This window comes from Epargyreus clarus, unplaced genomic scaffold (assembly GCF_041222505.1).
Source record: "Epargyreus clarus isolate Ecla_fem2 unplaced genomic scaffold, WU_Ecla_fem_2.2 ptg000011l, whole genome shotgun sequence".
Lineage (NCBI taxonomy): Eukaryota > Metazoa > Arthropoda > Insecta > Lepidoptera > Hesperiidae > Epargyreus > Epargyreus clarus.
Window position 1 is genome coordinate 7,321,517 of NW_027332219.1, and position 12,323 is coordinate 7,333,839.

Sequence of the window (12,323 nt, forward strand, 5' to 3'; positions counted from 1 at the left end):
TCGACTCCGGCGGCACCACCGCCACATGTATTTCTACCTGATAACAGCAGTATTAGGCGCTGCTGTGTTCCGGTTTGAAGGGTGTGGTAAGGGGGACATACTTTTCCGAGGCGTTCCAGCTTAGTTCTCAGGGGTAGCGGCGCATCTGTGGTTGATCTCAGGTAGGAATAGTTAATATCTGAGGTTGATTACAGATGTCCATGGGCGGCACTAGCCACTTACCATCAGGTGGATTGCATGCTCGTCTGCTACTCCTATATTATAAAAAAAAATATATATATACACCAACTTCCAAATAAATCCCAGATAACATTAAAGAATGCAATAGATGTCTTGTTTCCTCTGAAAATTAACTGGAAACGCTTTTAATAACTATGTCTCGTTTGCATATCTTAAAAACAGTACACAGCAGCGCTTAACATTGCTGTTGTTAGGCAGAAATAGATATGGAGGTTGTGCTGCTGGAGTCGAACCAGAAAGTGTTCTGGTTTGAAGGGTGTGATAAGGGAGACATTTTCCGAGCGTTCGAGCTCATTCCTCAAGAGTAGCGGCGTATCTATGGCCGACTTCAGGAATCTTCTTATTTGAGATTGATTTATAGATGGACTGCATGCTCGTCTGCTACTCATATATCATAAAAAGTACCAACTTTCCACCACCCTATCATCACTCACCTTCATGAACAGCGGCGTGGAGAGCTGCGCCACGCTGGTGGCGGTGCTGAAGGAGTCCACGGGTTCCACTTCCAGCGGAGGCAGGGCCAGGCGCGGACAGCGCTTCCGGGGGGTGCGCTCCTCCTCCGAATCCGAGGGTGGGGGGCGGATCTGGAATAGAAGTACAGTCAATTTTAAATAATAATAATAATGGTTTGAAGGTGGTAGAACCCTTTGTGGTTCGACTCCGGTGGCACCACCGCCACACCTATTTCTACCTAATAACAGCAGTGTTAGGCGCTGCTGTGTTCCGGTTTGAAGGGTGTGGTAAGGGAGACAGGCTTTTTTGAGGCGTTCCAGCTTAGTCCTCAAGGGTAGCGGCGCATTTGTGGCCGACCTTAGGTGGGAATATCTAATCCTATCTGGGGTTGATTACAGATGTCCATGGGCAGCAGTAGCCACTTACCATCAGGTAGACTGCGAGCTCGCCTGCAACTCCAACTCCTATATTATAAAAACCTTTGAAGTCACCATGGCCACTGGCGGGTTAAGGTGAAGAGGGAAAGGAGGTCCGACCCGGGTCTCTCGTTCTGGGGGACCTTCAACTCTAGAAGTTCCCTTGTAGACATTAAATTTGTAAAAGCTTGTAAAATTAAATCAACTTTTTAAATTGGGATTCAACATTTCCGCCGCACGCCTCCGAGGATCGTGTTAATCCACTACTGCCCACTGCCACACCCATTTCTGCCTTATAACAACAGCATAGTATAGCAGCTCTTGTATTCTGTTTTGAAGGGTGTGGTAAAGACATACTTCAAAGGGGTTGGAACCCTTTGTAGGAAATTTTAGTAAATCTATATATAAAAATCAATTGCTTTTCGTTAGTCTCGTTAAAACTAGAGAACGGCTGGACCGATTTGGCTAATTTTAGTTTAGAATAACTCGTGAAAGTCCAGGCAAGGTTTTAAAGGTGAGTAAATATGAAATATATTTCATAAATATATTTTGAGGCGGTACAAAATTTGCCGGGTCAGCTAGTTTAAACAATTACCTTTCTAGGACGGCCGCGACCACGCCTCTTTGGCGGCATTGGCAGTGGAGATGGTGAGCGACTCTGAAATTATAAAATAAACTAGGTATCGCTTGTGTGCGCTCGCTGCTAAAGCAGCTCGCGGAACGGTTGTCTTCTTTAGTTTTGCGTGCAATTTTTTTTTACATTTTTTCCCCTACATTGAAGTTTTATTAATTCTGATTGGGGCTGTTTGGAAAAGATATGAGTTAATATTTGCAAAATACCAAGAATTTGGGTCGTGATTTTTTTGTCTATAAGCCATACATTTTAAAGACATAATAAGGAGACAAAAGCTTGAAATATTACATACAAAAATAACTATTTATAAAAATTGTTATTTCTTGTATGACAACACTAAAATATTTTTTTATCAAAATGTGCAGAATATTAGTACCTACAAACGCCTCATACATTCTAATGATATCAATAGAAGGCAACAGCTTGAAATATTGCATACAAAAATACATATATATGAAAATTATTATTTCTTGTATGGCAACACTTGAATATTTTGTTACCAAAATGTGAAGTCTATTAGTACCTACTATCGCGTCATACATTATAACATAGTCAAAAATTTACAACAGCTTGAAATGTGCCATACAAAAATGCACATGTATGAAAATTATTATTTTTTGTATGGCAACACTGAAATATTTTTCCACCAATATGTACAGTCTATAAGTACCATTAAACGCCTCATACAGAAAACTGACGTTAAGTGATGCTGGGCATGATGGTGGTGGTCTTTAAAGGGAGACAACAGCCCGAAACACCACATACAAAAATACAAATGTATGAAAATTATTATTTTTTGTATGGCAACACTAAGATATTTTTTAATTAAAATGTGCACAATATTAGTACCAACAAACGCCTCATACATTCTAATGTTACCAATACAAGACAACAGCTTGAAATATTACGTACAAAAATATATATGTATGAAAATTAATATTTTTTGTATGGCAACACAAAAATATTTTTTTACCAAAATGTGCAGTCTATTAGTACATACAAACACGTCATACATTATAACGTTGTCAAAAATTTACAACAGCTTGAAATGTGACATACAAAAATGAACATGTATGAAAATTTTTATTTTTTGTATGGCAACACTGAAATATTTTTTTACACATTGGTACAGTCTATAAGTGCCATTAAGCGCCTCATACAAAAAAATGACGTCAAATGGCGGCAACAGCTTGAAATCTTCGATAATCCTGTAGACAATGCATTTGTATGAAAACATTTTTTTTGTATATGGCAACATTGGATTTTCGATTTTTTTACATAGGGTCCATTTAAATTAAAAAATATCTCCCTTACATTACTTATATTCTCTGTCCACGGTTTCCGCCCAAGGACTCAAAAAGTGAAAATCGTGAAAAAAAATTCTGTATCCCAGTGTTGCCAGTTGATTAAGATGAAAATGGTCAAATGTCATTACGACCCCCCTGACAAATACCCATGTAAAATATTTTCATTAAAAATGTTTCTCCTTCTACTTTTTACATTTTTGAATGGAAAGTTCCAAAAAAAGTATGAACAAAGAAAAAAAAACCTAAACCTGGCAACACTTCAAGTCACGCTCCACAACCGCCCCATACAAGGCGATTCGCTGAAATGTTGCCAACCTCAAAATATTTCACTTCAAAAAATGCGTTTTTTCATACATTTTACAAATTGCCTGACGAACGATCCGCCATCTGGTTAAAAAAATAAATAAATCCGATTTGGTAAAATTGAGCATATATCCGAGAAAAAAAACGAAAAAAATCAAAAAAATATTAAAAAAAACACATCAGTGCCACCCCGCGAACACACCTCGAAAAATGAAAATTTTCAAACTCAAGTATCTCGGCGGCCATCTTGTTTTTTCAACTTTTTCTAATTTCATCGTATCAGTCGCCCTCAAATTAGCCGGAAACGATACCGATCTTGGATAGGTGCGAAATAAAAAAAAAAGTTGCCCAATCCAGCTCGGCCGCCATCTTGAATTTTGAAAGTTTCAGATTTTTCCCATAGACACGGAGGCAAATAAAAAATTCCACTCATACATCAAACCCATCCCCCATCACTCCTTCAGGTCGATGAAGTCGATTTTTCGTAAAACTGAAAAAAAATTCCTGCGGCCAGTGTTGCCAGTCGACATCGACGAAAATGGTCAAATGTCATTACGACAGCCAAAAAAAATATTCCAGTGAAAAATTTTCATCAAAAATATTTCTCCTTCTATTTTTCATATTTTTGAATGAAAAGTTTGAAAAATTGTAAGAGTGGGGAGAAAAAAACTCAAACCTGGCAACACCTCGGACCGAGCCCCACGACCGCCCCGAACAAAGCAAATCGCTCAAACGTTGCCAACCTCCGAATATTTCACTTCAAAAAATCCGTTTTTTCGTACATTTTACAAATCGCCTAACAGACGACCCGCCATCTTGTTGAAAAAAAAAAAAAATCCAATTTGGCAAAATTGAGGATATATCCGAGAAAATTTTAAAAAATGGCAACAAAATATTAAAAATCCCAAGAGATACGACCTTCCAAAAACACCTCGAAAATTGAAAAATTTCAAACTCAAATATCTCGGCGGCCATCTTGGTTTTTCATTTTTTTCCAATTTTAACGTAACGCCCACCTAAATATTATTCGAAAAAGAAACAAACATCAGCATAAAGTCAATAAATGAAAAAGTTAAAAATTTTAAATCGGCCGCCATCTTGAATCTATGGCATCTCATATTTTTCCCTTTGCCTCGGGGGGGAGAGGAGAAAACCCGCCATAGACAACAAAGTCGCTCCTCGCCGGCATCATGGAGAACGGCATGTCAGTCAGTCAGTGGTAAGTTCAGGATTATATATATATAATTAATCACTATTTAAATTATCAAAACCTTTCTAAAGTAAAACCTATGAATAAGAAGAATTTATTATTTTTTATTTCGAAAACGTACAATATAATATAACACTTATACATATACAGGGTGATTTTTTCAAATAGGACTTCAGGGCCAAATCTGAATCCTTTAGTTTGTCATTTATCATTACTTCCCAGAATTTGATCCTTATAAGCAACACTATCCACATAGTGGAATAATGTAGAGGGTGTATTTTTTTCAAAATGAACTCGTTTGATTCCCGGCTAGGGAAAAAGATATTTTAAAAAAGCAATGATGTAGTTTTAGTTTTTATCAAAATCGGCCTCGTAACTCCTTTCAGCATTTTTTGCTAATCCTTATAGTATCGGATTTGGCCCTGAAGGCCCGTTTGAAAAATTCAGCCTGTATATGTTCTAAGATTAGAGCACATAGGTATCAATAAATAGGTATCAGATAGTCCATTAATTACGTACACCCATCAACGTTACTTCTCGAGTGACAAAATATCTGTAATGGGCTTCAGGTAGAATGGACATGACTAAGCGATTGTTATATTTCATATAGTCAGTCGCCAACGTCCATACCACGTTGAATACACCGGTTCTCGTCCGATCACCGAAGTTAAGCAACATCGGGCGCGGTCAGTACTTGGATGGGTGACCGCCTGGGAACACCGCGTGCCGTTGGCTTTTTGTTTACTTTTCATATTTTTTTTATTTATCTAACAAAAACAGATTTCCCCATACACATGACATAATTTTTTTTTTTTTTTGTTTTTTTTTTGCACTATTTTTATAGGATCTAAGTTTAGAGCACATAGGTATCAGGTAGTCCATTAATTACGTACACACCCATCATCCTTAGTTCTCGAGTGACAAAATATCTGTAATGGGCTTCAGGTAGAGGTAGAATGGACATGACTAAGCGATTGTTATATTTCATGTTGTCAGTCGCCAACGTCCATACCACGTTGAATACACCGGTTCTCGTCCGATCACCGAAGTTAAGCAACATCGGGCGCGGTCAGTACTTGGATGGGTGACCGCCTGGGAACACCGCGTGTCGTTGGCTTGTTTTGTTTACTGTTCATACTGTTTTATTTATCTGACTTTATTTTAACAGATTTCCCCATACACATAACATAAAAAAATTTTTTTTTTTTTTTTTTGCACTATTTTTATAGGTTCTAAGTTTAGAGCACATGTGTATCAGGTAATCCATTAATAACGTACACACCCATTAATCTTAGTTCTCGAGTGACAACATATCTGAAATGGGCTTCAGGTAGAATGGACATGACTAAACGATTGTTATATTTCACAGTGTCAATCGCCAACGTCCATACCACGTTGAATACACCGGTTCTCGTCCGATCACCGAAGTTAAGCAACATCGGGCGCGGTCAGTACTTGGATGGGTGACCGCCTGGGAACACCGCGTGCCGTTGGCTTTTTGTTTATTTTTCATACTTTTTTTATTTATCTGACCTTATTTTAACAGATTTCCCCATACACATGACATAAAAAATTTTTTTTTTTTGTTTTTTTTTTTGCACTATTTTTATAGGTTTTTGAAGGTGGTAGAACCCTTTGTGGTTCGACTCCGGCGGCACCACCGCCACACCTACATCTACCTAATAACAGCAGTGTTAGGCGCTGCTGTGTTCCGGTCTGAAGGGTGTGGTGGTGGAGACAGACTTTTCCGAGGCGTTCCAGCTTAGTCCTCAGGGGTAGCGGCGCATCTGTGGCCGACCTCAGGTAGGAATATCTAATCCTATCTGGGGTTGATTACAGATGTCCATGGGCGGCAGTAGCCACTTACCATCAGGAGGACTGCATGCTCGTCTGCTACTCTTATTAAATAAAAAAAAAAGATATTTAAATTATATATTAAATAAAAAAAAAAAGAGTTTAGAGCACATAGGTATCAGGTAATCCATTAATACGTACACACCCATTAATCTTAGTTCTCGAGTGACAACATATCTGTAGTCGGCTTCAGGTAGAATGGACATGACTAAGCGATTGTTATATTTCATGTTGTCAGTCGCCAACGTCCATACCACGTTGAATACACCGGTTCTCGTCCGATCACCGAAGTTAAGCAACATCGGGCGCGGTCAGTACTTGGATGGGTGACCGCCTGGGAACACCGCGTGTCGTTGGCTTTTTGTTTACTTTCATACTTTTTTAAATTGTCTGGCATTTCTCCATCTATGGTTATTCATGGCTTATTATTTTCTTTGCACTATTTATACATAATTATAATTCATTAATAATTCAATATTTTTACTTTTGAATGCTATTAACGTAGACTATTTGGATCTATTTAATTACCAAATTCAATTTCTATTAAGATGTCCATGGGCAGCAGTGATCACTTACCATTTTCAATAAAAAAAAAACAAATAAGAGTGTGTATATCTATATGTGTATGTATATATATGTATCTGTGTGTATGTATATGTTGTACACTTGCAAATAGTGAAACTGCCATAAACGCGTACCTAAATTTTCCTAATGAAAAAAAAACTATAAAACATGTCTATGAACCTACGTATTACAAATGAATAATGAATGCTATATAAGTATTTCTCTTTGGTAAGCTTTGTCTTTGTGGTAAGGTAAGATTTACTACCTAAGTTCATGGTGTCTATTTTTGTTGTCCCATTATTTAATCCACTCATATTAACACGCTTTTATTTGACGAAAGACGAATCTTTGAACCCGATTTTTATCCATTTTGAACGTTCAGTTTAATTCAAAATTTTGAAAAATTATCAAAAACCGATGACAATACACGATTTTAATAATTTTGTACCAGTGTCCTTATCAACATCCTCAGGATTAACGATTTTCGAGGCGAGAGAAAGCGCCTTAGAGAAAGTTCACGCAAAGTTACTAGATTGATTTTTAGTTTTGAAATATAATAATGTTATTTCCCTATAACTCAAATGTACTGAAACATATCTATAATGCCATCTTGTAGAATGATTCTTAGGATTCTGCACTCAAAGGGCAAAACGAAACCCTCCGCTGTCTGTACGTGTATCACTGGGCTTTATTTCTTAAACCGTAATAGATAGACACTTGATTTTTTTACAAACGATGCATAATGGTGGTCGCTATAACAACAAATACCAAAATTAATAAAATAAATATAGTTCAAAAACTAAAAAACACACTTTTATGATAAAATCAACTAAAAAGTAGAAAATAATCAATCTAAGAATCAATTAAGGAACAGTAAATAGTATAATTGTGAAAAAAGCGTGGGGTTCTCCATTTATCAGGTTCGAAAAGCGCCCCAAACTTTTTCTACAACATTTCTACTACCGCGTGTTTTTTAGTTTTTGAACTATATTTATTTTAAACTTCAAAATGTCACAAAAAAATTACTACGCCCCAAAAATATATTATTCAAACTCACCCTCCGTTTCCTGACCGGTCTACTTCCATCCGCCGACCGCGTGGTCATCGACAGCCTCGGCTCATTCGCCTTCGTGATCGAACCATCCACCACTTCCTCCTTCGCTAGAATCCCACTCATCCGATTCCTGAAGAAACTATCCTCTGCCATCTTCAACGCCTCAAAACACTTATGCCCTTGGAGAGCGTATCGAATAATCTTCAAAACTTCAATCCGACATAACAGTCTCGTGTCGTCATCCATTTTCTTGAAGAGCGGTAAGAGAGAGTTCATAAACAGTTTGTCGTCATTGAAATGATCATCTGGTAGGATCGAGTTCGCGTCTATTTTGATCTCCAATGACGCGTTCTTCTTATCCATTGTCGCTTGGTTCCCTTTGTCCTGGGTCTCTCGTTTCTCCGGCGCGTCAGGTTTGGTTTTCAGGTCGAGAGGTTTGTCCAAAATCTCAGTTTTGATCCGCGGTATGTCTTCTGCTGGCGGATGCTGTGGTGAGTTTGACACTTCCGAGAATGACTCGTATTTGTCTTGGGAGTAGCGTGGTTTTCTGTAACAAAAGATAAAATTGTTAAGATTTTTAGATAGTTGATTGGTATACTGTTCTGATACGCAGAGGCTTCAATTCTCATAATAGAAATAGCAAATATGTTATCGCTTCTCTATGCAATCCTTTGCATGATGCTCCTGTATGCAGTTTATCTGATGATAAGTGATGACAATTGCTATCAAGTCCATGGACAATTTTTAAACAGTTATCCCTGAGAACTAAGTAAGAATAGAATGACACATCAAGTATCTCTACTTATTCCTTTAAACCATGAGAGAGTAGTGCGACATATGATTAAGCAAATGATATGATTTGATGATAAAGAAAACATTGTCAAAAGAGTTACACGTCCAACCAGAGAGCTCTCTAATATAAATCTTTCTCAAAGAGTAAGAGTAACTAGCACTTATAGTCTGATTCATAATTAGGTACCTATCAAGAAAATACATGTCAAATGGTAGTTTCTTATATATTTGACGATATTAAAATAATACAACAATAATAATATAATAATCTAAATAAATTAAGATTAATTCACATTTTCTAATATTTATTTTACCTCAATTTCGTTCCATACAGTAATAATAATAATAAAATACGAGGTTTATTATGATAGAAAATTAAAATGTGATAATGGTAACACAATAGGAATCCAAAACATTTCTTGTGCCGTCATTTTTAAGTTTCGTAGCTGATATTATTCATTTTCGTGATTGTGATCGAACTCGAATGTTTTCTCATTTTCATAGCGCGTTTGTTAAATTGTGTGTAGTTGTTAAATATTTCGTTTTTTGTTGAGTTTGTTAGTTTTTGTTTCATGTTAATTTTGACAGTGACATTTCTTTGTTTACATCTTGGACACCTAATTATGAATCAGACTATAGTTAGCGTGATAACCTTAAACACTAATTCTGAGAGGAGGTCCGTGCTCAATACTGGACCAATTACTGTCTGATGACGAGGTGTAGAAATAGGTCATTTAAATCATGTTCAACTCACTTATTCTGCAGCGCCCTCAGCAAGAAGCCCATTTGTTTGTGGTACTGGTACCGCCGACTACCGGGAGCGCATTGCTCCGGCGGCGGGCATTTCCCCTGCCGGAACGCCTTGGTGTACGAGTCGCGTATCGACCGCCATCGCTTCTGCACCTCTTTGGCTGCGAAAGAAAAGTCTTCGTTAGATTTTAGTGGAGGAAGAAGTAAATTTTGGTATGAGATTAGAAATATCTGGTATTTAAAAGTAATGGTGGACATTTTTTAATGTCCTTTTGTTGTTGTTATTTTATTTTTCTTTTGTTTTACATTTTACATTTTTTGTCTTTCTCTGTTATTTCATTTGTGTTGCAATTATCCGAATAAAATATTTCTTTCTACCTTTCAATAATTACGTGAATGATTTGGGCAGTTATTCGACCACGCCTACATCCTCACTGGTGAGTTGTCGTGAATTGTTCAAATTTCTTATATGTACTGTAAGTAGTTGATCACAAATTTGCAAACATCTTCCCTCTCTCTTACATGAGATTGGGTGAGATTTTGTTCGAGCCTAGTGACTGATTCTTATAAATAGTGAAATTAACACCATGTATGGTACATGGTGTTTTATCGAAGTCAAGTTGAAGTTGAAGGTCGTGCCACGCAAGTAGGTCTGCTATACCTACCATGTATGTAATATGTACGAGGGATTATGTTTTTATTAATGTTAATTGTATCGCTAAATTTGTTGTATGGAATTGACGACCCGCGTGGCGGAACGATCACCATACACCGGGTTCGATCCCCGGTCAGACAGTTATCTGAATCATGAATTTAGGTTGTTGTTGTAGGTGTTTCTGGGTCTAGGTGTTTGAGTATTTGTTTCTCTGTGTGTCCATAGCACTCATGATACAGGGGATCCTAGTATGGAGCTGTGAGTGTAGAAAGCGCTTAATTATAAACCGAAATATGCGTATTACGAGTACAAATTACTTTTTTCTTACTATATCGATGAAGAAAAACATCTTGGACCTACACGTGTTTTACTGCACACAGGCACATAATAATGAGTATCTAAACGCATGAGAACTCTTAAAAAATGTGAAAGGAGTGGGATATCTACCAATACGCACTTCGCAAGCGCGGTGGGCAAAGTTCTAATTTACCGCACTTTATGAGATCCGTGCGCAGCAGTGGGACAATGATAGCTAACGACGATGCATAAACCACATATAAATTAACAAAATCGACAACTGACATCTATTTTTTGTTCTAAAATGGGCACTAAAGCCCCCTTGAAGGCCTTTGAAATACATACATTTAATTTTTTCCAATAGTTTTTTTTTATAATATAGGAGCAGCAGACGAGCATGCAGTCCACCTGATGGTAAGTGGCAACTGCCGCATGGACATCTGTAATAAACCCCAGATAGGATTCAATTCCCACCTTTCTGATTAAACGCACTCAACTTGGTAGATGATTTACGACTCAATCGCTCCAATAAGCTAACACGCTTATATTACTTATCAAGTACATAGGTACAATAATGGAGTAGTTAGCGACACATTGTTGTAGATAACACGTTCTACTGCCAGTCTGCCACCCGAGATCGGTATGCGAGCCGGCGTGAGCGATAGCGGAGCGTGGGAACTTGCTTGGTTCGTATCTGCGAAGTAGGCAACTCATATGGCACTACTGGTGACTATTTTTTATAAGTAGCAAAGAGTATGCAGTATGTGATCGTGATAGAACCGTTTGTGGTTCGAGTCCGGCGGCACCCCCGCCACACCTATTTCTACCTAATAACAGCAGTGTTAGGCGCTGCTGTGTTCCGGTTTGAAGGGTGTGGTAAGGAAGACATACTTTTCCGAGGTGTTCCAGCTTAGTCTTTAGGGATAGCGGCGCATCTGTGTCCGACATCAGGTAGGAATATCTAATCCTATCTGGGGTTGATTACAGATGTCCATGGGCGGCAGTAACCGCTTACCATCTGGCGGACTGCATGCTCGTCTGCTACTCCTATATTATAAAAAAAATTGAATAGATAGAAATGCGAAGTAAAATGTTAAACCTTTTCGTTAACTATTTCAAATCAATTCGTGTCTCATATATTTGTACAACTAACGGTCAACACGGGGTGTGATATACCAACACCCCTATTTTACAATTTCGAAGTGATAGTGGCACAATGACCGAGCAGATGCACAATAACGAAATTTTTGATAAGAGACAAGTAATCTGTTATTGATAAAAATGTGTTTTTGATAAATGTTACATCACACTTCAATGAACATAATTCGCTTTATAACAATAAATTGGTGTACTATTTAGTTCAATTACATTTTATACAACTCAGTAAATAAAGAACTTAATATTTTAAAACTACTGAGCAAAAACATAAAAATACAATTGGAGTAGATTGGATTACAATGATACTGAATCTCTTTTACGGCATATCAAATAGACAAAATTGCAAAGTATAATATGATTTTTTTTTTATTTTTAGCACCCACGCACACCCACATATACGCAATCGTCCACGCACACGTCATCAACCCATTACTGTCCCACTGCTGGGCACGGGTCTCCTCTCATAATGAGAAGGATTAGGCCATAGTCCACCGCGCTGGCCAAGTGCGTATTGGTAGACTTCACATACCTGTGAGATTTTTTTTATATAAATCTCTCAGGTATGCAGGTTTCCTCACGATGTTTTCCTTCACCGTTTTAAGCAAGTGATAATTAATTTCTACACAAATTCGTTTT

The 12,323-nt window shown here is 37.6% G+C and overlaps 1 protein-coding gene and 4 non-coding genes across 6 annotated transcripts in view; 4 read left to right on the forward strand and 1 right to left on the reverse strand.

The window, feature by feature from the left end:
• LOC140745924 (uncharacterized) overlaps window positions 1-12,323 on the reverse strand; it is a 65,056-nt gene that overhangs the window by 2,633 nt on the left and 50,100 nt on the right. For both annotated transcript variants that reach the window (XM_073077886.1, XM_073077887.1), the window contains exons 2-5: window positions 9,582-9,738; window positions 8,039-8,582; window positions 1,705-1,767; window positions 675-824 (exon numbers count right to left, since the gene is read on the reverse strand). In XM_073077886.1, the coding sequence (XP_072933987.1) occupies window positions 675-824; window positions 1,705-1,767; window positions 8,039-8,582; window positions 9,582-9,738 (914 nt within the window). The remainder of the gene's footprint in view (window positions 1-674; window positions 825-1,704; window positions 1,768-8,038; window positions 8,583-9,581; window positions 9,739-12,323) is intronic.
• On the forward strand, window positions 5,180-5,298 carry LOC140745965 (5S ribosomal RNA). Its single transcript, XR_012102732.1, has one exon. It is a non-coding gene; the product is annotated as a 5S ribosomal RNA (ribosomal RNA).
• LOC140745963 (5S ribosomal RNA) lies at window positions 5,562-5,680 on the forward strand. The gene has a single exon (XR_012102730.1). It is a non-coding gene; the product is annotated as a 5S ribosomal RNA (ribosomal RNA).
• LOC140745966 (5S ribosomal RNA) lies at window positions 5,941-6,059 on the forward strand. The gene has a single exon (XR_012102733.1). It is a non-coding gene; the product is annotated as a 5S ribosomal RNA (ribosomal RNA).
• Window positions 6,658-6,776, forward strand: LOC140745964 (5S ribosomal RNA). Its single transcript, XR_012102731.1, has one exon. It is a non-coding gene; the product is annotated as a 5S ribosomal RNA (ribosomal RNA).